General features: G+C 44.1%; 1 protein-coding gene across 2 annotated transcripts; it reads left to right on the top strand.

Moving 5' to 3' along the window:
- Positions 1 to 557: 557 nt before the first annotated feature.
- mettl16 (methyltransferase like 16) lies at positions 558 to 25,213 on the top strand. 2 transcript variants are annotated; one of them, XM_010863974.5, is made up of 10 exons: positions 558 to 662; positions 1,048 to 1,185; positions 9,838 to 10,025; positions 11,970 to 12,110; positions 12,947 to 13,062; positions 13,555 to 13,697; positions 18,305 to 18,374; positions 19,591 to 19,680; positions 23,082 to 23,258; positions 23,713 to 25,213. In XM_010863974.5, the coding sequence occupies exons 2-10, from the start codon at positions 1,058 to 1,060 to the stop codon at positions 24,412 to 24,414; spliced, it is 1,755 nt and encodes a 584-aa protein (XP_010862276.1). In that variant the 5' UTR covers positions 558 to 662; positions 1,048 to 1,057; the 3' UTR covers positions 24,415 to 25,213. The 2 variants fall into 2 exon arrangements, with proteins under 2 accessions (XP_010862276.1, XP_010862191.1); XM_010863889.4 differs by having other exon boundaries at positions 662 to 768.
- The last annotated feature ends 1,743 nt before the right edge of the window (positions 25,214 to 26,956 follow it).

The following is a 26,956-nucleotide window of genomic DNA, read 5'->3' on the forward strand; positions in this document are numbered from 1 at the left end:
ATTGTTGAATTCTTTAAATTTGAGGAGTCCATTCAATTTTACTGCCAATGTTTGATTCTGTACGTTAGATGCACCACACAACCCTTAAAGAAAATATTGCACTGTCGTATAACTGCAGTGTGTTGGGAATTCTGTGTCTAAAATATCACCGTTAACTGCTGTTACTATAGTTTAATTGCTGCTTTAAAACTGCTATCTTTTATCATTTTTTTTATTTAAGGGAATTTTATGTTCTGCTGATGAATGAAATACACGTTGTATGGTGATAATAATCACACCCATTTAAAAATGTTATTGAAGCTACTGAAGATGTGGTCTGCAAGACGATCAATGTAATAATTTACTTGAAATTGTATTTATTTTATAGCTACAGTGCACGCCGCCTATTTCCTGAATGTACCTTCAAAAAAGAATTTAAAACCTAACTTTAACCACACTCCTAATGTATAACACTAATATATTCATAAAGTTATTACATTAATAAACGAGCATGTTTTTGTTTTTATTTTTGATTGTACGGCTGTTGTGACCGTTGTAACCAGTTGAAACTGCCAACATATGCGCTAACTCTTGACGTCGCCTAATCCCTGGTCGCAGATTTGTGACTTCATCCTGCATCCCGGAAGAAACGCTGTGTAAACGTTCTTTGCAACAAGTTCAACGTGAGTTCTCAACTCGTGTGTCTGAAACCACGATTGACGTTTTAAACATTCGGACTATATCCCGAGCGAATATTTCAGCCGCTGAAGTCACAACATTTAACAGGAGGTTAGCTAACACGACTGTAGCGTTTGTCATTTAGAGAGATCGCTATAATGTTCTCATGCATGAGCATGCAGTTTTAAGTTGTTTAGGCTAGTTAGCCAGCTAACTGGCCGTTACTGATGAGTTCCTAATTTGCTAACAAGTTAGCTAAAGTTCTATTATTTTACTTCTGTATGTTGGCGTTTACGCATTTCTGTCATTTAGCTAAACGGTTAGCTTTCCATCATCTACGTATATGAAAGATGTAAGCACAACGATGTTTCATGTTTGCTTATTCCACAGTCAAGTGAAAATGTCATTGAACAAATCGATGCACCCGCGGAACCGCTACAAAGACAAGCCTCCGGACTTTGCCTACTTGGCCTCCAAGTATCCAGACTTTGAGAAGCATGTGCACACCAACCTTGCCGGCAGAGCGATGTGAGTACACACAGGTTGTAGTCTTTACTAATTGACTACCTGTGAAGGTGATATTTGATTGTTCTGTGTACTACTCAAACCAGTAAAAGTTAGTGGTTCGATGTTCTTACCGAAAGGCCACCAGCCTTTTCAAGTGTAAATATTGTTAGGATAAATCCGGGCAACAGCTCAGTCAACATCGGGTCTGAATCTATAGGACAAATGGTAATCTCATCTCATTCTTTCAATTTGGATAAACCGTCCATTTATTTGCTACCATGAAGTTGAGTGGATTTTTTTTTAAAGCGTCCATAAACCTAGCATTAGCATCACTTCTATTGTAAGGCTTCGGGTGCCCCATTATAGTATGTTGCCATTGGCAACCGTAGGAGTCATCCTCATCATGCAAGTCTCACTTGCTCCATTAAGGTCATCGACTGGAGACCAAGAAAACGTCCTGATTGAAATTCTAAATGCTTATGACTGAATCTCTGCTCAGACTGGGACATTGGTAACCCAGATGAACCACCATGGCTGGTAAGGAAAGGGACATGTTGTTGTTGCCAAGTCCTGTCATTAGTCACATCATGGTGTACTTTGGTTTGATTTACCTCATTGTGGAAATACACCCTGACTGGTAAAGCCAGAAGGAACATTTAAGGCGATGAGAAACCAGTGTCATTCGTTTTCCCCCACAATGAAATTGATACAGGACTGGGTCGGTCTCCAAATGTGGTATTTCAGACACCACTGCTTGTTTTTTGCCACATTTCCGGGATGCGTGTGATGCGTTTTTCCATAGAAGTCTGGGGTTTACAAAATGTCACTGACTGGTCTGATGGTGTTGTTATAACATTTATGTACCCATCATGGCTGGCCTTATGGCTATAATCAGTTATTTTATTTTCAAGATCCTCAGTATGTACTGGATTTTATAACTTTAAAATAGTCAAATTGAATAAGGGAGCATTCTCCAATCCTTGTTATAGCACCACCATTTGGCCAATTACTGTAATTCTGTAAATGCTCGGTATCTGTGGCGAGATGTCATCCACCCAAGATGTCATCCACCCCAGTTTTATCCAGTCCTGTGTTGTCTGTGGGATCCATGGTACCAGGTTTCAAGATGTTCAGAGACTGGATTGAAAAGCCTGAATCCTGGTGAACCAGTAATGTCTTAGGCTGTGCCAGTCTTTCCCAGCAGGAGAGGTTATTAAGGCTGGCTTCTCAGCCAGGTACAGTAGAGAGAAAGAGCAGACAGGAGAACAAAGGAAGAGCGTGAGGTTGTAAGGATTGTGCATCTCCTGACATCAACAATGCAGTCATCAGTCCACCTGGTGCTGAGAGAGTGTTGACAGGGCGTGATGAAGCGCGTCTCTTTCTTCCGGTTCTTTCTATACCTCTCCTTGTCTATATTCTTTTCTTGTTGTCTGTGTCTTATTTCCCCCTTCCTTCCTGCTCTCTTTTCTCTTCCCCCCTTCCCCCCTTTCGTTTTCTCACCACATCTCTCTGGCTGTGTGGCCTCTGTTTGATGGTGGAGGATGAAAAGTGTCCTGTGTAGTTGGCCTCTTTTTGATTTCTGCTAATGACGGACCGTAGGCCCAAACCGCCCCAGTCCTGTTCTAACCTGGCCAGCACTCCACTCCAATTAGTACTGGATATTCCCTCCTGATGCCTATGGATAGGTGGTTGGGGTATGGTGTTGTGGTTGGGGTATGGTGTTGTGGTTGGGGTATGGTGTTGTGGTTGGGGTATGGTGTTGTGGTTGGGGTATGGTGTTGTGGTTGGGGTATGGTGTTGTGGTTGGGATATGGTGTTGTGGTTGGGATATGGTGTTGTGGTTGGGATATGGTGTTGTGGTTGGGGTATGGTGTTGTGGTTGGGGTATGGTGTTGTGGTTGGGGTATGTATGTGAATTTGGATTTCATTGGTGAAATGGGCAACAGTCTGTGGTATGTCCATCTGAAATCTGTCCCTTTTTGACAACACCCCTTATGATTTGAACCTGGCATGTATATTTGTCCATTTTAGAACTATTCAAACTCACTTGTCCTATGGTTTCCTACAGGTTGGCTAAAAGAGGAGGGTAAACATTTTACTAACAGGAAAACTAGTAATACTTACATTTTATTGCAATGTAAAAATATGGAATGAATACCTTATAAAACCCCTGTCTATTAAAATCTATTTAACTACCTACACTTATTTTAAGAATATTTTCTGTATTTTCTAATGGTTCAGGATTTTATTCCTATAATCCCCAAATGTAAATCTTGCTCACCTCTTTCCCTCTGTTGGTTCAGTCCCTGTCTCACTACTCCCTGGGCTACTCTGTCTCTGTTGGTTCAGTCCCTGTCTCACTACTCCCTGGGCTACTCTGTCTCTGTTGGTTCAGTCCCTGTCTCACTACTCCCTGGGCTACTCTGTCTCTGTTGGTTCAGTCCCTGTCTCACTACTCCCTGGGCTACTCTGTCTCTGTTGGTTCAGTCCCTGTCTCACTACTCCCTGGGCTACTCTGTCTCTGTTGGTTCAGTCCCTGTCTCACTACTCCCTGGGCTACTCTGTCTCTGTTGGTTCAGTCCCTGTCTCACTACTCCCTGGGCTACTCTGTCTCTGTTGGTTCAGTCCCTGTCTCACTACTCCCTGGGCCATTCTGTCTCTGTTGGTTCTGTCCCTGTCTCACTACTCCCTGGGCTACTCTGTCTCTGTTGGTTCTGTCCCTGTCTCACTACTCCCTGGGCCATTCTGTCTCTGTTGGTTCAGTCCCTGTCTCACTACTCCCTGGGCCACTCTGTCTCTGTTGGTTCAGTCCCTGTCTCACTACTCCCTGGGCCATTCTGTCTCTGTTGGTTCAGTCCCTGTCTCACTACTCCCTGTCTTCCAATTATGCTGGCTGTCCCTCAGCCTGCTCCTCCTCCAGCATCTCTATTCTCAGATCTCAGCATTCTCAGATTTACTTGTCGAACGGAAAACCTACCCGCATTTGGAGTTTGGTGGGTATTCATTTCTGACCCTACCCGTGTCTCCCTGATGGACAGAATGCTCTGTTTTTCTTTGCATTGTTTCCGCAATGCGTGCGCGTGCAAAAGTCCTGAAATTGCAAGATTCTTCAGCTCAAAACAGATTCTCCTGTGAGACACAACAAGACACAACATCCTGGATCATTTACAGCAGTCCCACACGAACGTCTAACCACAGTTCTTCCACTAGTGTGAAAACCACTTAAAGCTTAAAGGGAACTCTGAGATTAGTCTACTGCTTGGCAAATCCTGTCTATGGGTATCTGCCTGTTCTTTCTTTGCCAGTGATTTAGGTTTCCCCTCTGCCACCAAGCAAGTGGTGAAATTAGCATATGTCTGTACTTGTGGTGAATTAATCCAAGTAAGTGGAGTATATTTCAGCAGCTATTGACTCATTGGATCATAGTTATCTCTGGGAGACGACGAGGAGACGGCCAATTCCTCAGGGAGGAAAAAACACTCCCCTATCACTCAATGAGCCCCATTGGAGCCTATAGACTTGGAAGTGGATATGTTATTTTTTTTTGGGGGGGGGGGGGGGCTTGTCAAAGAGCGGGCTGTAGATAAAGAGAGATGGACAGTAGAAAGACGATCAAGACCACAGGGAGGAGGATCTGTGTGAATGGAGTGAATAGTAAGAGAGCTGGAGGAAGGGGCTGCTGCATAAAATATTCAACACACTCTGGGTGACATTTCATTTGGCTGCCTGTTTTTCTTTTTTGTCATCAACTTTTACCAGCAGAAAACCTTGCTGATGGGTAGAGGAGGTTTTTCTTTAATATGTTCCGTACTGGTGCTCTGCCTTCGTCCACACAATGGATGGTTTGGTTTCACAATGAGACCATAGTACCTGTGTGTATGCTCAGGCTTGCAAATTGTAAGTGACTGGAAAGGTCGGTCGTCTATGTGGAAGTAGCCTGATTGGTCAAACTGTGGTATTGATTACAGCCACCTGATTACCAGGATGTCTCTGATTGGTTTGCCAGTTATTCGATGAAACTCCTGATCAGCAGGGACTTTGATTGCAAACCAACTCTGCACGGGCGATAACTGTGGCTTTGTTTGATAGCTTCACATTCTCAGCATTGAACTTTGCTGCACTACCATGTTTTTTTTTGTTGTTGTTATAACTGATGAGCTGTTAATACCCAGAAGTGCCTTCATTTAAAGTGGAGCCCTCCTAACCTTAGTGGCAGCTCTGAGTCAGGAACAATCAAGATGGCTTCTTCAGTCATATCTTCAGGGATATGAAGAAGCTGCTAATCTGCACAACGGTCTACTGTACATTTAAAATGAGTTGGTCGTAAAGGTCACCTCTCCGCACTCACCTCTCCAATCTGTCTGTGCAGATGGACTACTCAGTGGTCTGGAGTCTTTACCTGCTGACTTCTTCAGCTGCAGTGCTTGGTTCCCAGGTAAATGTGTTTCATCTCGCTGTACTACAGCTGTTGTTAATTTTAATTTCATTCATGGGGTAGCAGGAGTTGGGTAGTGTGCATGTGTGTGTGCATGTATTCAATACTGGAGCTATAGTGCCAACATTTGATAATCGGTACACGTTGATATATTCTTTCACTTGGAACCAGTGTTTATGCGACTGATGAACTTGCTCAAATGTAGCCTGGTAATATGACACCAGTGCCTTCTGGTCACTAATCTGGTTATGCTCCTCTGAATTTGCATGCCAACACTGATGGCTGTTCAAGACGTGACCTAGTTTTGCACGTGGACAACATATTTTCAATATTAAGCATATTTATGCTTAAGGTTGCCTATTCTGTTCTGTTAAATTATATATTTAACCAAGAGCCGAACAATTAAAAAATTGACCAGTCAAAAAAATGGGGTTGGCAGAAATATATTTGTTTTTCATCTGTGTTTCATAATGCTGGTCTGTGTCATCATATTGAACCACCAACTTCTGGTCATTGGATTGAACGTACCATTGTTTGGGGTACTTGCAGGGCAACATAGACTCAAGGACTATTTGTTTCTAAACACAACCTCCAGGTACTGTATATCACCTTCAGTCATTTTGGTGGGTGATAGTTTTGACAATTTTTTAGTCTACTTTTAATATAATCATAGTTATAATATTATCATAGTTATAATAGTGTGTGTAATTATGCTGCTTATTCCGACACTTGCATTGATATGCCAGTTTAAAACGGTTTAATATATTTCTGTGTGATTAATATGTAAAGCTGGTACTTGGATATATTCAACCTGATTCACTGAATGTTTTAAAGCCTTTGTCATGCTTGAAGTCTCTACAGACTTGGCATGTTGCCTTTGACATACAACGTTACCTGTCTTTCTTTACAGTCATAATTCATGTCTTTCTTTACAGTCATCATTCATGTACCTTTTTGATTCTTCCTATATTACAAGTTGGGAGGGGTTGTCCTGAACACTCTGTATGCAAATAACGTATGCAAATGCAAAATCTACTGCCTCTAGCAATAAAGGTAACTAAGATGTATGAAACAATAGGCAGAAATGTCATTTTCAGGGTTCTTTCATATTCTTCAGTATTTCTGTATTATTAATTATGCATTAAATATGGGAGGCATGTAGACTAGCTGTTGGATAATCTGAGCAGTAACTGAAAGATTGAACTTTTGAGCTGTTGTCCAAATCTTAGATTTGGATGTCTTTTCATTCCCTTTCCACCTGGGTCTTCTGTCACCACAACCTCACTCACCTTAGTCCTCTAACTCCTGCCACAGCATGATTTGAAAATGAATGCTCTCAGAAACCTTTTATTTTGGCCATTTGATTTGTAATAATGTCACCACTTAGTCACATGTCTCACACTATCCATCTCCACAATCGTAATGGCCCCTCCTGTGTGCGCGCGTCCAGTATACCCTCGCCTTTCTTCCGGCATCGGCCATGTTGCTCCAGCGTGGCTGGAATTACGTGGGATGTCTGTCTGTGTGCGCGCAGGTGGGCCTGGTCGGTTGCCATGGAGACCTGGCGTTACAGTGCACTGTGGTACGCGCACACTCATACCAGTCTAAAAATAGAGGGCTGGGCAGGCATGCTCTGAGTGGCCTCATTCTCTGAATATTGATAATCATACAGTCTGACTGAGGAGGCGAGGCTTTTCGTCTTAAACACGGTTCATTATTACTCTTTCCTCTGTATTAGCTTGGTAGATCAGTTCTGTTTCCAACCCCCCAAAACCAGCTAGGTGCCAGACACTCCTATCACCAGGAAGTGTCTAATTACTGTGTGGAGCAAAAGCAGCACATAGACTGGTTAATTACACATCTTTCTCTCCTTCCACTCTGTTTCTCAAACCAACAACATGCTTTCCAGACAGTGAAAGTCACTGTTAAAGAGAGGGAGGGGGTTGGTTGGTGTGGGTCTGATTAATTCTGGAGATTATTTCTTTACCGTTACCCAGTAAGCGGTAATTGATGGGCACCTCGTATATTCCATTTGTCTTGGTCTCGTAGTGGATCTGTGAAAAACAGTAATGAGGGGAGGAATGGGGGATGTGGAGCGCTGGGTTGTTCAGGGAAGGCCTGTCTGTTGGTTGGTTGGTTGGTAAGGGGGGGGTTCTCTCTGTGACATGGTGTCAGTGGAAGGGTGGTCTGTGGGTGGGTGGGTGGGGTTGTCCATATGACATGGTGTCAGTGGAAGGGTGGTCTGTGGGTGGGTGGATGGGGTTGTCCATATGACATGGTGTCAGTGGAAGGGTGGTCTGTGGGTGGGTGGGTGGGGTTGTCCATATGACATGGTGTCAGTGGAAGGGTGGTCTGTGGGTGGGTGGATGGGGTTGTCCATATGACATGGTGTCAGTGGAAGGGTGGTCTGTGGGTGGGTGGGTGGGGTTGTCCATATGACATGGTGTCAGTGGAAGGGTGGTCTGTGGGTGGGTGGGTGGGGTTGTCCATATGACATGGTGTCAGTGGAAGGGTGGTCTGTGGGTGGGTGGGTGGGGTTGTCCATATGACATGGTGTCAGTGGAAGGGTGGTCTGTGGGTGGGTGGGTGGGGTTGTCCATATGACATGGTGTCAGTGGAAGGGTGGTCTGTGGGTGGGTGGGTGGGGTTGTCCATATGACATGGTGTCAGTGGAAGGGTGGTCTGTGGGTGGGGTTGTCCATATGACATGGTGTCAGTGGAAGGGTGGTCTGTGGGTGGGTGGGTGGGGTTGTCCATATGACATGGTGTCAGTGGGAGGGTGGTCTGTGGGTGGGTGGGTGGGGTTGTCCATATGACATGGTGTCAGTTGGGGGTGGGTATTGGCATGTACCTTGCGATACGATATATATCACGATACACATTACGATTCAATACATCACGATTCATCACAATATCACAACTGAATCACAATACTTACTGAAGTGTTAACCTCAAATAATATTAAAACCTCAAATAATATATTATTTAGCTAATCCCCATGGGCAACTCCTAATTAAAAAAAAGAATCACTCAATTTGAAATGACTTAGAACTCCTAAATGTAACCCTTTTGATCACTAACAGAATTCTAGAATGCTGATGTTGATGACAGAAAATTCTCCAAAAAAAATCATATTTCAAACAAACAGACAGCACCATAGCCAAATTACAATTACAAGTTAACTTTGTTTTAAAGAGCACATACTCTTTAATTTGACAACACATTAATGTAACTTGGAATAATATAATTCGTTTTCTGCCATTAACAATCAATAGAATGAACGAACGTCTAAGTTTGCATAAAACGATATATTGCGACAAGATTGAGCCTGCAGTCAAAATGAGGTCCGTACAGTTGATCATAATGTGTGATCATAATAAATTATCACCAAGCAAATCTCAAGACATAAGAGTTTTTATAAATGATATGGGGAAGTATATGGCGTACATCCTTTGGCAGATGCAGGACATCATTGCGATCAAGTGACAATTTTGTTAGCGAAGAACAACATACTGCTTCTTGGCTAGCTAGTGAAAGTAAGAGCTTTTTGCTGCACAAGTGAAACATTTGCGGGAAGACAACTTTATTACTAACATTTCACAGCATATGTATGGACAACACAAAACTAAAAGCTAATTTCTTACCTCGACATTATCATCGCTTTCAAAGACGTTTCGGACCTCGTATCACCAAACACAAACAATCTATTCTAACATAAAAAGTTGTGTCCGCTTTGGTCGCGAGCATTTTGAGTAAGAACATTTATTTTAACAAAAAAGTCAATAGACAGCATACCCTTTTCTGGTTTCTTATTATTGACGACATCCATCGGAATACAGTAACAGTCTTATCAGGTAGATTTTATGATATATACACAACTATTATTGTTAAGGAAACAAGCCTGTTCAGCGACGCTACAGTAATTTAAAAGAAGGCTGTCGACAGCATAATTAACATGGATTCTAGAGATTCTATACAATATTGTGAAAAAAAGATACACAATTTTGCATTAAATCCTTGTTTTGGCACAGCACTAGTATCAGTGGAAGGATGAGTACAGCAGCGGCCGGTACTAACTGGCTGCAGAGGTGCTACCGTTTTATTTAAGGCTCCTTTTAGTTCATGTCTCTCTGAGATGAAACCTTTGAGTCTCTCGCTGAGCCTGGTTGATGGTGTAGTTATGGATTCATTGCTTTAGCACTGGACCTGTGATATGTTGTCCCTCCCCCGTCCGCCAGGTTGAATTTCAAGGAGCCAGAGGCCGTGCGTGCCCTGACCTGTACCCTGCTGAAGGAGGACTTTGGACTGACCATAGACATCCCTCTGGAGCGCCTCATCCCCACCGTGCCGCTCCGTCTCAACTACATCCACTGGGTGGAGGACCTGATCGGAGGCCAGGGGGAACTGCGCAGGGGCATCGACATTGGTACGGTAATGACCTGCCGTACTGTCCTCCTCCATCTCCCCACGATGTCGTTGATATGAACCATCTGCTAGCAGGCCTTTACACCAGCACCACTCAGAGGACTAGATGGCCCCTTTCAGCTCCCTGCTGGTCCTCTGGTGTCATCACACAGCTAATTAGAAGATTAGAATTAGATGATTAGAATTCAGAGTCCGATATCTAGAAAGGGTTGTGTTCCCATGCAGTTCCCCATCAGGAGTGGAGAGCGATCAATGTATTTAGTGTGTGATCCTTGCTGAAGGGAGATTCCACCAGTCTCTGCATGCCAAATGACAGCCTTTTTAATAGAGCACTACTGTTTGACCGAAGCCTTCATGGTCTGTTTGGGACACACCCCCTCAGACCGCCTGGCACAAAGACCCTGGGCAGCTCGCTGCCTCTGGGAAGTACACCCTGGCAGAGAGATCCCAGACTGGTCTCCTGTGGACCACTGGAGCTCACTGGCCAAATCTCTATCCACATGTCATGGCTGGTTTCCTGCTCTATATGTCAGGGAAGGTGGGGGGGGGCACTGTTTGAGTATTTAATGCCACTCACTTGTCTGTTACTGTCTGTAATGGAATAATAACAAGTGACTCAGACAGCTGTTATCAGATCATCTAGACTGAACCAAAACCAGGGCCTCCATTAGACAATCTACCAGACCACAGTGGTGTTCCCTGGGGGAGAGATGGGTGAGATGGCACCTTGCAGGTCAAGGCCTTTGCAAAGACGAAAAAGCCTTACGGCTATCCATCATGATCCATTAGGAGAGTGACAGATCCAATCAGCTTACAGAATGGACTTGGGTCACCAATCACAGACCTTTCTGATCCAGTCAGTAGATAAACTGAAGCGCGCACACTGAGCATGTATACAATAAAAGTAGTAATTATAATATTAATGTAGTTAAACAAGTAAAATAAGACTCTGAAATAGACAGTTAAGTGCGAAAATAGGCTCAGTTCACGATTCTGCACGGTTCCACCATAGACTGTAAAATAAATACAAACAAGGCCAAGCAGAGACAACTCAACTTTTAAAACATGTAGTTATGTAAATAATTGTAAAGTCTATTTCAGTCAATAGCCAGTTATGCATTAATAACCTTGCAGTCAAATACTTTTCAGTTAGGAAATGGTTATAATGTAAATTGATATTTGTAACAGGTTTCTACTGTAGAACTATAAACATAACATCTGAAGTGTTCAGTTCTTTTGTTCAGTTGTAGTAGAAATGGTGACTCGATTCATTATTGAATTTAGTATTCAGGCCCCTTTTTTCCACCCCTTCCAGGCTTTTTCTGAATGGGATTAAATACATTTTTTAAAGTCAATGTACCAGAAAAACCAAGCAAAAACAGGTTATAAGGAATGTTTGCAAAAAAAAAGAAAAGGGAATATCACATTTGCATACATATTCAAACCTTTACCATAAAGCCCTGATTGCTGGTTAGGTGCTTGTCCTTATGGAGGGTTCTCCCAACTACAGGCGTAACAAGACGTGGAAAAAGCCAAGTGGTCTGAATACTTTTCAAATGGACTGTAAATAGAATACTAGCCTCAGGCTTCACATTGTCAGGCTTCACATTGTCAGGCTTCACATTGTCAGGCTTCACATTGTCAGGCTTCACATTGTCAGGCTTCACATTGTCAGGCTTCACATCTGCCCTGTGACTGGTGACAATGTTAACACCTGTGTCGGAAGCTCTTAGAACAGTCTTTTTCCCCATAAGGAGCAGCGTTGGAGGACAGAACGCTGTTTGTCTGTCAAAATTAACACCTAAAGTAGTAGTATTATACACGTCATAAGATGTCAAAAAACGTTGTTTATAGAACCAGCCTGACCAAGTACTATGGTCATTTTTCATTTCAAAGAGCACTCATTGCTCTTAGCAGCCAGTTGCTTACCTTGTGTTATTCCCAGGTACTGGGGCATCCTGTATCTACCCCCTGCTGGGAGCCTCCATGAACGGCTGGCACTACCTGGCTACCGAGGTAGATGACATCTGCTTTGACTACGCCACCAGGAATGTGGAGCAAAACCGTCTGTCTGACCTCATTAAAGGTGAGCTGTTTCACTGTGTAACCCTTAAGGACTCAACTCCTATACCAGTGGTTCCATGTGAACCCAGCTGAATCAACATGCTAGCAGTTAATTAGCAATCCCCTGGCGCCTTCATTTAGGTGAGCTGGAACTAGGCTTGGACCATTGTGAGAAAGCTAGGGGTCCCCAAGAGGTTTGAGAACCACTGGCTTAGGACTCGAGTTCAACTCAGAGTCCGGTTTCCATGACGTGGCTCTACCATTGGTTACTCATACTTGTACCCGCCTCCCGTTAGGTTTATTTGTGCTTGGATTGGATGGGGTGCGATGAGCGGAATTAATGTTAACATCTTATTAGCAGCACTGGAGGCGGGGCGCAGTTGTGCTCAGCAGTGGAAAGGGTACAGCAGACCCTCCACACAGCTCGCATCAGCTGGTGAGATGTAGGGGACCGAGGTGTGGGTGGGTATACAGGCTCTGCTCCTGTCATACACTGCACGGAAGTCTCTGGTTTTCCCCTTATCTAAGTATTCACCAGCCATCAACTTATTTGCCCCTTCCCTGGAAGATAAGTGAATGTCTGGCTTTGCGAAACTAGAAACAATAGTGTTGATTTTAATGGTAAAACGTGTGGATAACCTCTGTTAACCTCCATTCCCAGTTTGGACGAACCTGATTCAGAGACCAGGCAGGAATTATTAATCCAGTCCACTTATTGGTTCCTGCCTATGGAGGGTGTTGCTTCAAATCATGGTGGTTAATATCCGGCTACTAGTGTGGACACAGTGTCATTGCCCTGGGAAGCTGTTACGTTAATGCATCGGTCTCTTTCAACAGTTGCATTGTTTCTTTTCCCAGTGGTTAAAGTTCCCCAGAAGACCCTGTTAATGGATGCTCTGAAGGAGGACTTGGGCGTTGTCTATGACTTCTGCATGTGTAACCCTCCTTTCTTCGCTAACCAGCTAGAAGCCAAGGTAGGCATGAGGTGGATTGTTAGGTGGCCATGATAGGTGAAGGAATTGGGCCATGCTGGGAATTCAGTTACGACACTGGTGTTAACAACCTCACTCTTAAGATAATTGCCATTGGACGCTACGTAGTCTGGACATCCAATTATCGTTTGTCCAGAAAGTCTGAGCAATGTCATATTTACTGCTCTGGGGCATTTTAATTGGATAATTACAAGAGAAAAGAACCCCCCACTGGCAATCCAACACCACTTCCAAAAGCAGCTGATTTCGCCATTGCCCTACCAGGACCTACCATGCTTAGCTGCAATGGCTAGCCGGCAAATTAGCATAAGGGGTTTGGCGTAAAGTTTCCTTTTGAGGGAGGAACCTTTGCTTACTTCCTTTGTTTTCCACCCGGAAGTAAGATAGGGTGTCAAATCCACTCTCTTTTACTTAATACCCCCCCTTTTTTTCCCCTCTCTTACTCACACTGACCTTCCCTCCCCACCCTACCAGGGGGTGAACTCTAGGAACTCTCGTCGTCCTCCGCCGAGCTCGGTGAACACTGGTGGTGTGACGGAGATCATGGCTGAGGGAGGAGAGCTTGAATTCGTCAAGAGGATCATCCATGATAGTCTGCAGCTAAAGACACGTCTGCGGTGAGAGAAATGGGCAAGCGCGCACACCGTATTGGTCCACAGGCCATTATATGGTCTGTAGAGAGTGTACTACTTCAACATATTGGGGATTGCATAAGTCAGTCAGTCCCCCCCCCCCCATTATATGGTCTGTAGAGAGTGTACTACTTCAACATATTGGGGATTGCATAAGTCAGTAAGTCCCCCCCCCCCCCCCATTATATGGTCTGTAGAGAGTTTACTTCAACATATTGGGGATCGCATAAGTCTCTCATTGTCCTGTGTAGAGTTGACTGTTCGGGTCCTTTTTATGTTGTTTGTATATGCTCTCTGCCATACCCTTGGACAAGTGGTTTTAGTCTGAGATCATGTGACAGTTTAATTTCACACAGGTGGACTCTATTCAACTAAATGTGACATCTGAAGGCAATTGGCTGCTCTACAGCTGACTTAAGTGTGTCACAGTGAAGGAGGTGGATACTTTTTATTAGATCAGTAAAAGAAAATTATACCCGTTTTTAGTTCCAGATTGTAAAACTAAGAAATGTGGGAGGTTAATACTTATGCAATCCAGTATAATAATAGTGTTAACCAGGAGCAGTCACCCAGAGATGTGTTAATGAATTGGCACCTGGCGTAACGCCTGAACCCCCCTGGGTGGGGAGTGCCGGGTGTTGACGCGCGTGGCCAACGCAGTGAGCTGTCACCCCAGACACGGCATGCTGAGACAGCCGAGCCATCGCCAGGTGTCCTCAGAACCCAGCCAGCCCCTCGGATTGGTCCTCTGAGACCCCCCCCCCCCCCCTCTCCTCCCACAATGCTGAGCTGTAATTACCATGGCTAGACTGATCCCGCGCACAACTGTCAGGCAGGAAACGGAGCTCATTCCTTTTCAACGTGATGTCTTCTGCTAAACGTTCTCTGTTATTGATATGATAATCACAATCTGTGATGAGATTGTAATCACTAGCCTTTGTGCTCTTGGAGGGGTTTGTAAAACTCTGCCAGATTCTGACTGAATCTGTGTGACCTCTTCGAGAGACGTCATTTTTTGGAGTGTTGGAGAGAGGAAGTGAGGAAACTGGTGTGTGTGTGTGTGTGTGTGTCTGTCTGTGTGTGTGTGTGTGTCTGTCTGTATGTGTGTGTGTGTGTGTGTGTGTGTGTTTGCCTAACTGTTTATTCCCCTCCTCTCTGCATGACAAAGTGGGGAACATCTGGGGATATTAGAGGTTCTGAATATTTCATGGTCTCACTGGTGGCAAGGTCTTTGCACCCCCCAACCAAAAGCCTCTCATCCTCACTCAAACCCTCTCCGCACCCCTCTTCCCGAAGGCGCTTCTCTGAACCCCATCTTTAATCTTTCTTTAGTAAATGCCATCAAGCTCATAGGGTATTTTCTGTTGAATTTTTAGCCAGATCGGCTTTTGTTTGTTCAGGTGTTTAGTTGGCTGTGGTAATGGCACTTAACCATCAGAAGGCAAAACACAATTTATTTTCCAATGGTACTAAGTTATTATATACAACGGTTTTTATCATGTTTATAGAAACAATGTATATGCTAGTTGGTTACCCCTGTAGGTATTAGAAATAAGTACTTAAATACAGTTCTTTTGACTTTTAATGTTGTTTTCTATCGAATCAGATTCTAGAAACAAAGTAAAAAATGACAAATGATCAAGGTGCTAAAGGGGCTTCCCTTTATCTTAAAGGTGTACCTAAAAATATACCACTGTGGACCCACCTTTCATGTTTCTGTCCTTGGAAACCCTTCATTGAAAAATGAATCGATATGCCTGCCTTCAAACTGCTGTTCTGAAGCCTTTGAATATCAAAGAAGGAAAGAGAAAAAACATTGGTGTCTTTCCCCATCAGACACTACCATGACACACAGTCCTTGCTGGATCTTTGTAGAATGGGATTCTGATTCCTACCAAGTCATTTTTCTTTGGGGAATAATCCATGGGTATAAAAGGAATCCAAGATAGTTTTTGGTAAATATCTTTAGGTAATAACTCCTAGCTCATCGTCAGTCAGAATTCCCTGTGAAAACACGTGAGTAAAAAGGCAATGTGGGACTGACAGCATGTCTAGTATCTCCTGGCGATTTGAGTCCATGGATGCAAGCACTTTAGATATCATGATTGAACAAAATGTGCGTGTACATGTATTTTACAACACTCACGCACACATCTGTTCTATTTCACATACTAGAATCAACTGAAGTCCAATCTACCTATTTCTTGGTCTCCTAAATTGTTTGGTCACAACAGATTACTTTTTTTCACTTTGGGAGGATACATGATTGAAACGTGATGAAACTTGTTCCATTGGCAACATGACCTGCTAAGTTATAAAGTGTCAGGTTTCCACAAAGCAATTGAGTGAAAAACATTGTAATGTAGGTTTGCATTGACAAGAGCCATGAATGCATTCAGGTATGTGTCACAGTTAGACAGACAGGCATATTCTGTTGAAAACACCCCAGGTTAGGATCAGGAGATGTCAGGTTTAACTATTACTCTCCGGAGAAAAAAAATCTTTAATAACAGCATTTTCAGTATAGAGCTACATGAATTAGCAGCTCTATTTACAATCCTTGTAAAAGTATTCAGACCCCCCCCCCCCCCCCCCCTGGCAAATTTCCTTATTTTGAATTAGAGAATATCCTACTGAATTAGAAATGGTTCATTGATATTCTGTTCTGTTTATTCTAAAATCCTGAAACCTAAAATCGGTTTATTTTAAGGTGACATGCTATGTGGGGGGAAGGGTTTTGTAGTAATGCAGATTTTTGGTCCAAACCTAAAGCACTATGTGTGGCACAAGCCTAACATTGCCCATGCCTCCAGACAAATCATCGCATCACCATTAAAATACAAACGGAATGAGATCTGCCATTTGTAATTCAGTAATATGGTGTCATTTATAATTCAGTAATATGGGAGAATTTTTCATGGGTCTGATTAATTCTACAGGGCACTACAATCCTCTTTATATTTATGTGCCGTTTAGGCACCTCTGTGTCCAGGTCTTCCATTTTCAACCCACATAAAGTGAGGGGAAAAAAAGTATTTGAATCTGTGCTGATTTTATATGTTTTCCCACTGACAAAGAAATGATCAGCCTATAACTTTAATGGTAGGTTTATTTGAACAATGAGAGACAACAACAAACAAATCCAGAAAAACGCATGTCAACATTTTTATTGATTTGCATTTTAATGAGTGAAATACGTATTTGAGCTGCATTTTTCTGGATTTGTTTGTTATTATTCTGTCTCTCACTGTTCAAATAAACCTACCATTAAAATTATAGACTGATAATTTCTTTGTCAGTGGGCAAACGTACAAAATCAGCAGGGGATCAAATACTTTTTTCATCTCACTGTGGAGTGACTTTGGAAAGTATTCAGGACACTTCACTTTCTCCAAATCATTGTGTTACAGTCTGACCTTTCGCCATCAAAAATATCTACTCACAATACCCCATAATAAAGTGAATCAAAAAATTAAGTCTGTGTCTCTATTTTGAGTGTTTAGACCCTTTTATATAGTACTTTGTAAAAGTGTCTTTGTTTCTACCAGCTTTGCACACCTGGATGTGGGCCATTTCTATCGTTCTTCTTTGTAGATCCTCTCAAACTTTGCCAGATTAGATGTGGCCTGTCGGTGAACTTTGATCTTCAGGTCTCCTCACAGCTGTTCAACGGAGTTCAAGCCCAGTCTTTCTGGCTGGGCCACCCAAGGACATTCACAGACTGGTTCCAAAGCCACACCAGCATCTTGGTTTTTACTTGGACATGTGTTGGAGATTATATAGACGGGTGTGATCCTTTCTAAACCATGTCCAATCAATTGAATTTGCAGTCAAGTTCTACAGGATTCTGTACAGACACAGGATGCATCTGCGATCAGGTTGACATGTAATGACAAAGGGTCTGAATACTAATGTACATACGCATTTCTATAAACATGTTTTTGCTGGGTCATTATCAGGTAGGTGTAAATTGATGGCAAATCTTTTTTTTTTTTTTTTTTTTAATCCATTATGAATTTAGTCTATAATTCATAATGGATTAAAAAAGTGAAGGGGTCTGAATATTTTCCAAAGCCACTGAATGTACAGTAGTTTATAAACCTTTTACATATTCCCAGGAGGGCAACTGACATGGTTTGTCAAGGGGACTCCGGCTGAGTTTTTCCCAGCGGGGTGGGACCATTTCTCCTTGATGGATCCCACTAAGGCTCTATTTGCTGTTTTATTGATTATAGTAGACCCATCAATTCATTGCAAAGGAGAGAGATTGATCTGCTTTCCTGCTCTGGGCTGGACTTCCAAGCTCTGTTCCCCCATAGACTTCAATGGACCCTGTGGTTCTGCCTCTTTCTGTTTATCCTGCTTGGTATCTCTCCCCTGACTCTGTTCTGATCAAAGCTCCAGCTGAAATGGTCACTGTCTGCTCAACAGCACTGGTCTCTACAGAAATAAAAGTAAATCTTTCCACGCAGTCACTGATGGAAGGTAGAAGGCGATCCTGTATATGCTGCCTTTCTCATCTTAGATACATGCCTAGGCTGTTGGACCAACACGCACATACACCCACTCCTAATAAATCATTTCTTTTCCAGGTGGTACAGTTGCATGCTGGGAAAGAAATGCAGCCTGGCACCTTTGAAGGAGGAGCTGAGAAAACAAGGGGTAAGTCCATACACACATGCTGTTTGCATGCATCTACATGCACCAAATAGGTAATCCGTTTCCGACACACAGACATGCCGTTCTGTTCCAAGCCCATGTGAGATACTCAGTGGGCAAGGTAAGGTCATGAGGGTTTGAATGACCTCCTCTACTCCTCCTCTGGGTTGAAATTGGGGATCTGATACCATCTGAACTGGAACTCATCACAAACTAATTTGCTGGCTAAGCAGTGTCACAGCCTGGGCCTGATTGAGCTGATTTCTATTAATGTTGCGTGACTAAAACGCATTGTAGGATAAGGTACCCCCAGACACTTGCAGACACACACACACGTGTGCACACAAACACAACACTGCTAGCGCCACCGGCATTCATTAGCTCCATTATCCTTGCTTTTAGCATTAGCTTCTGGTGCATGCTAACCTCCTGGCCTAGTGACGGTAGAGGTCAGCCGCCAGCCCTCCGCCACTGCGCCGGTCACTTAGCTCAAACGATAACACTCGTTCACTGAGGATGACTGGCACCAGACTGACATAGGGAACAGATCCCATGAGTATCACATGCCAGCGTCTCCTGTCAATCACCGGTTGAGCCATCCCACAATCCCGTGCTCCTCCAGAGGTGTCGGAGGGCTGTCGTTGCTCATCAGTGTGAGTGCAGCCTTGGCTAATGGCCAGCGTCGATGTGTGTCTGCGTGTGCGTGTGTGAGATAGGAGACCTAATTTAAATGCTAATGCTATTTGCACCCTCTGTCACTGTCTTTGTTGTTGTTCCCTTTCGCACCACGCGTTTCATTTGCTGAGTGTTTCTGTGTCAGCATGGTGCTCTCGTATGAGGATTTCTTTACTCTGAGGTCCGTGTCTCTAACCTTTTGACCTGTATCTCTGGGGAGCATTCCCCACTGAATGCCGTGCTTATTGATTGCGTATGGGTGTGTTTTTAGGAGGGAGGTATTACGTGGTTGGTGCGTAACGCCCCCCCCCCCCCCCCCCCACACACACACACACACATCTCTTGTGCTTATTGTGGGCTCCTCTCAGCAGCATTCAGCTCTGTGCACTGGAAGCCCTGGGATAGAAATGTCCTGTTCACGCTTGGAATGATATTCCCGTCTCTGTCAGTGCTGTGCCACAGGCTGACGTAGAACTGTGTGTTGCTGTGTCCTGGGCCTGCTCCATCAGTGTTGTGGCTAATCGTTGTCTCTCTTCCCTTCGAGGTTCCTAAAGTGACCCACACAGAGTTCTGCCAGGGACGGACAATGCGCTGGGCGCTAGCCTGGAGCTTCTATGGCGACGTGACTGTTCCGGTAAGCTGACACCACTGGGCGTGGTGAGCATGTCCCACTGGGTCCTCATCCTCGTTCCCAGTCACCCCAGGTCATGTCCCAACTACACCCCTGCTGATTCCTCTGACGTTCCCAACCTCCCCACACTTCCTGAATAATGCACTCCCAGCCCATTCCATTAGAGGGTGCAGGCAGCACTTAACCTGCTCTCTGGGGAGATGTTTGCGTCTCTCTCCTAATTTACTGTTTCCAGGCAACAGTTGCCGGGGCAGGGGTGTATGCCATCCCATTAGGTTGTTGGGGCACAGAGGGGTAATGAGGTTGAGGACAAAGCCGCAGGGTGATAGAATAAGAGGAGCACCGAGGTGATGATGAGAGAACAGAGCACATTATACAGAGCAGTATGGGAGTGTACACTGGAAAGGGTCTGACTAAGAGTCAAAATGAGAAGGGAGGTAAAGGGTGATACAGTCTGAAGAGGAGAGTTGGTATATAAGAGGATTGTTGGTGTATGGTCTCAGTAGAAATCTTGTTGTTTGCGTTTCGCCACAAAGGCAACTGAGCAGAAAGATTGGCCTATATTTCTAATACTTTCCCCATTCCTGTCCTCCTTTCGCTGGGGGAGGGGGGGTGTGTATGTCTGTGACGTTGCTAATGTCCTCAAAAGTATAACCTGTATCTAGGCCCTCTGTTGGGTTTTCAGCACTACATGGTTCGTTCATTTATTTTGTCTGTAGCAAGAAAAGTTGTAAAACATTTACCAATTCCTCTCTGAACCAAACAGAGCTAACAGAAAAAAGTGGAATCTACACTTAATTTTTCCAATACGAACTGTTTTCTCAGTTTTGGGGTTGCCGTTTGGAGTAAACGGTTGCCATTGCAAACTACATGTTTTCCAGCAGACCAAACGATATACAACGAAATCTGACTGATTGATACACCCCACCCCATGTGATTGGATCAATAGCTGAGACATCACCCATCTGACTGATATATTGCAGGAAGTGAGTCTCACTAGAGACAATGCCAGAATGGAGGAGGGGAAGAGATGTGGGGGAAGATACAGAAAGATGGAGGGGACTTGGAGAAAGGATTAGAGGGAATAAGAAAAACCCAGACGTGACGACTCGTTATTGTTGCTTTGTGTCATGTGGCCCCAGAGCAGGGTCGTGTCCGGCATACGGCTAGCCAGTCAGGACAAGACGTACGGCAGGGCCTGACATTAAGAAGAGGTCAGGGTCAACAAAAAGCCCTGGCGTTTTGCATTCTGGTGGCTCAACAGGGAGAGGAAGAGGGAACACTGGGTTGAGGGAGGTGGGAGGTCAGAGGTGGGAGGTTCAGAGGAGATCTGGCTGTCAAGGACTCCAGGTTAAATTGCTGTCAGATGAGTATTGTGCTCGGTAGTTCATAGGAAATAATAGTCCATTATCTGGAGAGCCGCTATAAGGCTCCGTTGGTTCAGTTGAGTTCCCAGGCTTAGAGAAGTAGGGCAGACTGGCTGCTAGAGTCTGGACCCCCCCCACACACACACACACACACATACTCGGGCTAGACCAGAACAAGAAAGAGGTGTGGCCAACATTTCTGAAAGTTGGTGTGTGTGCCGACTGCACCCATTTGAGTGTGTGAAGGTGGGAGAGGGTGAGTCATAAATAATGGAGTACAGATGAATCACTAGAGAGTCAGGAGTCAACTTAAAGCTGTACACACACACACACACGCTGGTTTTACATTCGAAGTGAGAACTGGCAATTTAGTACAATTAAATAAAACTTAACCATTAACCTAACCTTAATAATAAAAAATTAAAAAAAACTAATTCTAACCCCTATTCTCAATTTAAACCCAAGTTCCCTTATTCTAACCCCAGATTTCCTGTGAAATTGAGGAGCTTTATTAGACAGTAGAACAGTATAGGACAGTCAGGAATGGACTACTGTGTGCTAAATGAGGAGAACTGTGTTTAACTGTCAGTCTTGCTTCAGCTTGTGGGCATGTAGAACTGTTTCTGTGTGTTTTCTTTTGTCTCCGAGAGTGTCCCTCATTACGTGTGAATCTGGGCATGTCAGCGTCTATAGTGTGTGTGTGTGTGTGTGTGTGTGTGTGTGTGTGTGTGTGTGTGTGTGTGTGTGTGTGTGTGTGTGTGTGTGTGTGTGTGTGTGTGTGTGTGTGTGTGTGTGTGTGTGTGTGTGTGTGTGTGTGTGTGTGTGTGTGTGTGTGTGTGTGTGTGTGTGTGTGTGTGTGTGTGTGTGTGTGTGTGTGTGTGTGTGTGTGTGTGTGTGTGTGTGTGTGTGTGTGTGTGTATTTCAATAATGCACTATACACACACACAAACACTAGTCCTTGATGGATTGGATTGATTTTCTCTTCCTTTGAGCTGTAGGGGCTTACTGAGCAGAGACGGAAGGGCTTTGGTCTGTGAGTATACTAGGCAAGTTGTCAGTTATCCTGTGGACCAGTCTGATAACACAGATTTGATGCCATAGAAAGTATCAGTCTTGATTAGTCATGAAAGCCTTCCATTCAGTATATCAACAAACATCAATGGACCCCAGTCTGAAGGTTGTCCCCCAGTCTTCCATTCTGTGCTGCATAGGTCACTTGGCCATTTGACTGGCCGAGCAGCTGTCTGAATGGGGTGCCATGCCACATCGTTTTGCCGCAGACTGACTTCTGATGTTTTAATAGGATTTAAATAAATATACAGTGACACATAACATCTTTGTATGTATTAGACCGTTCTGTGAACATGCTGAGGGGAGGAAGGCATCGGCCATGGCAGCATTACGACATTGAGGCACGGCACGGCCAGTGGAACTGCTGGGGCGTAGGCCTATTCACCGTGCAGGGAGCACCCCCTTGTGGTGTTATTTATTATTGCCACTGACGCTTTCATAATGATGTGGTTCCTCGTGATGTGTTGACACCAAGATGAGCTAAGGAGGAGAACGGAGGTTGAACACAGCAGAGTCACTGCGCAGGGAGAAGGCCAAGGAGAGATTCAGGAGAATGAGACAAAGACATAGACGGAGCGAGCGAGAGACAACGGGGAGGGAGTGGAATGAGGGATAGAGCAGGAGGGTGAGGAACAGACAGACGAGTGGGTGAGAGAGAGAGAGAGAGAGAGAGAGAGAACGAGGGGTGAGTGACAGACAGGCAAGGGAGAGGCAGAGGAGTGAGGGAGGTGTGCAGGTTGTGAGTAATGTGTCGTGGTCTGACCTAACGGGACTGGAGCAGTTGTTACCGGTCCAGGAACGCATCACTATCACACTGTTTGCCAGTCGTCCTGAACAGGCCACGAACTGTCCTCCAGACTATCATGAATCCACCTCTTTACACAGGCAGGTTGTTCCACGACGATATACGTCAGCATATAGGAATGACTTCTTCACCACACATGACTCCCGTCTGCCTCCTGTCAGTCTCCCCCCAGTAAAAAGAGGAAGCTCGAGAAGTCCCGTAAGCCTCTGTCCTTCCTGCTGCTGAAGCCCACGGTGAAGGAGCTGCAGTCCCAGGCCTCGTTGATAGGCTGTCCCTCCAACGCCAGGCCTGTGGATGCCGTCACAACCTGGCTGGAGAAAACACTCACTGATTTAAAGGTAAAGCAAGTAATATGGAAATCGCCAAAACACTCTTACGTTGTAAGCCACACACAAGGGGAAATGCACTCATAGCTTAATGACATGGGGACTGCCAGATAGTACAAATATACTGTCACCAAGGTTATTGGCACTAGATGAGTAGCGAAACCTCTAAGCTGTATGGTCCAAATACATTTTTCAACGGCCCTCTTAGTCTCTGGACTTCAATTTGCCACTTAGCCAGTGGTTTTAATTGAAGAAGGCCGTCCATAACCGCACACTGAAGGATCTTACCACAGGATCTGAATTTTCCACTTGATGTATTTTGGTTGATTCCCTTTGATCATTAATACAACATCTTGGACTAATAACCTGGTGTGTATTACCTGTGTTCAACATACAGACCTTTTCAGTTCATCTTGATCTTTTCAGAGGTGTAACAAATATCAACCATGGCATCTGTATTTTGCAGGTGCTCCACAAGCGTGTCCCGTGTGGAAGGAAGGAGCAGAGTCTGTTCCTGACGGCTGTGGAGAACACCTGGATCCACGTCCGGCAGAGACGCAGAGACCGGGGACGACACCTCAGAGAGCTGCCCAGAGCGGCCCCCGGTGGTACCACCACAGGCCAGGGTCCACACAGCCAGCAGCACTCCTCTACTCACACCCTGGACAGCTCCCTCTCAGAGTCTCAGAGTCTCAAAGCAGCACTGGGGCCAGGCAGTGTTACAGAGCCGGCCACCAATGAGGCCGATGGCACTGACTTTCAGGTGGCCAGCGGACAGGAAGTCCAAAGCCACAAGGAGGGAGGTAGCCGGGTCCTAGTAGAGGAGCGTGGTGCTCAAGAGGAAGCCGACATGGAGTCCCCCACTTCTACAACAGTCGCTGTAACATTGGCACAGAAACAGGAGACCATTGCCTCCCTACAGAAAGTACCTACCGAAGCACGGGGAGAGGAAGTCAAAGGCACACACTCTGTGGAGGGACAGCCCCAGAGCCCAGGTGCTGTTCAACACTTCCTGTTTAAATGTCTGCTGAACATCAAAGCGGAGGAGCAGGATGTTGCTGTGGAGATCCACTGGGTGGAAGGCCTGAACAAGGACCTAATGAACCAGCTGTGCACGTACCTGAAGAACACACTGCTTAGAGTTGTGGTCCAGCCCCTGGGGACATAACAAACCATGGCAGACCTGTAGTCCTGGGTCATGTTCATTAGGCAGTAAATTTAAGAAAACAGGATGGTAAAACCAAGGTTTTGAGAACGGAACCGACTGTCATAAATTCTTTTGTTGGTGTACATAGACTTTTTTTTAGCAGGTAAATGTGTAAAAAGTGGGACTTTCTTGAAATATGGTTGTATTTAGGAGAATGTTTTCCCTCATGTTGGACTCTGAATTGAACAATTAGCAATGTCAACCCAAATACAATAGAATACAAACAATAACAAATGAAAACATTACCTGAGTGATTGGTAAATGAATAGCCATAGATAGTTTGCTGGAAACACTTTTCGAACATCCTTCTTGCCCCAATTCAGTCATGTCACCCAAAGAAAGTGTTTTAGTTACAGAGCATTAAACATCTTTTCCATGTAGTATTTTAAGTTCTATTTTTTTTAAAATCATGTTCAGTTCAGACCAAGTCGTCCTGTACCGCGGAATTTACAATTCTTGAATAGATGCAGTTTTTCATTGATCTGTAGTGGTTCCCAAGCCTTTTAGGTTACTCTACCACTAATTGAATTTCACTCTGTAATACTTGTGACTTATCCCCTCCGGTTCATTTTACCACTGTGTCTATGGTCTCACGGACATTCTGAAGTACTCCCCTGTAGACAGACCAAGTACGTCTGGGTCCTTGTACCCCTGGCTAGGAACCTCTTCTGTAAAATATATGGAATACTGCCTGGGCGTTTACGAAATCATTAAAATAGATGTTTCTGTATGAAATAAATATCAGTTGAATAAAAGTAAACATGTTTTTGTTTTAACCATTTTAGCGTTTTCACATGGAGCCAAAATTCATTTAATTATTTGTTAGTAGTTTCCTTTGATTCTCCTTGGTAGAGTGAACATAGGTCATGGGTATCTTAGTTTTAGTTTGATTTAAAAAAAAATTTGTTTTAGTAACATGTTATTCATTGGGTAAGTTTACAGCCTTCCATGCTCTGTCCCAGAAACCATTCATTGATCTTGGATGCACTTTCCATAGGCAGACAGAAGAGGGCAGTCCAAACATGCAAGTCTGCATCGCTTGTGCTTTTAATTCCTCCTATTGATAAAATACAGCTTTTCTTAACAATGTAGTAAGGGTAACTGGGGTCTTCAAGAACATTTAAAAATCAGTATCACTCCAGTAAAAATTGTCGAACAGTTATGAAGGACTTCTGAGAAGTGTTACTGTAGAAGTGGATGATGAAGGTCTCCTAGTCTGGGCTTTTTTTGAATTGTTGGCAGTGACAAGTCATTATGGTTGTGGCAGTAGTGTACTACCCTACTGTACAAGGGTTGGTTATACCAAAGTATTTTGGGGTGGTTTGTAGTTGGTATAATGGCTATGCTGGAATCAGTACAATATAGTATAGTGTCATAGTGCGCCAGGTGGTGACGCATCTTTACATGCCTGGCTGGTATCTCTGCTTGGATGTCAGCTCACCGCATCAAGCTCAGCCTTGACAACCTGGAGCTGCTCTTCCTCCAGGGGAGGGCCTGCTCCAAGACCGGCCCATCACAATTGACAACTCTAGTGTTTGCTTCCCATAGTGCAAAAAAAGTTTGGCTTCACCCCAGACCCTCCACAAACATCTAGGCGATGACTTGCTACATTAATAGATTATGACCTTACCTTACACAGGAAGCGGCTTAGGTACAAATCCAGGCACTGGTCTGGACTACTGCAGCTCCTTGTTGGTAGCGCTCCCGGCATGTGTCACCAAACCCCTGCATATTATCCAGAACTCTGTATGTGTTCAACCTTCCAGAGTTCTCAGATGTCACTCAGCTCACACAACTGGCGTCCAAGTGAAGCACACATTTACAAGACCATAGTGATTCTGCCTAATGAGGATGGTGTGTCCCCTCCTTGCTTTTAGGCAATGTGTAAACCCTACATCTGTACTGAAGCACTTTTTTCTTGACAGTCCCACCTTTATAGGAGAGCAGCTCCCGATCTGCCCATTCCAAACTTCTCTTTTTCCTGGCACCCCATCTTAAATTTATAAACCTTATTTCTGAAACCCTACCCTTTAATAGAAAATAACTAAAATAACTCCTAGTACTACTACTGAGTTGTACATTTCTAAATAGTTTCTAAATAGTTTTCTTAATGCATTAACTGCAAGTTGCTCTTGATGAGTATCTGCTAATCAATTGAGATGTACCTTAAAATTAGCATGAGGCCTTTAGGTTGTTTGACATAATGATCACAACAACCAAAAAAAACAAAGCCCTGGGAATGTTTTACTTTGAACATTCTGGAAGTTTTGTGAAAGAGGATTACAGTTTATGATGTTGAAGCCTACATTCCACCATTGGTTGAAAAGGGATATAACAAGCTTATTGGTTTGTCAAGAATGAATTTGGGGAAAATGTATGTAGCAAATGTGTACCTTTCTGGACAATACATCATGGTGTCTTGTAGACGTCAAAGCTGCGCAGAGAATCCCCATGTTTGCCTGAGTTAAAGATAAAGCAGGTTTTCGTTGATTGCATTATATTT

Source organism: Esox lucius, chromosome 1, assembly GCF_011004845.1.
Source record: "Esox lucius isolate fEsoLuc1 chromosome 1, fEsoLuc1.pri, whole genome shotgun sequence".
NCBI classification, from domain to species: Eukaryota; Metazoa; Chordata; class Actinopteri; order Esociformes; family Esocidae; genus Esox; species Esox lucius.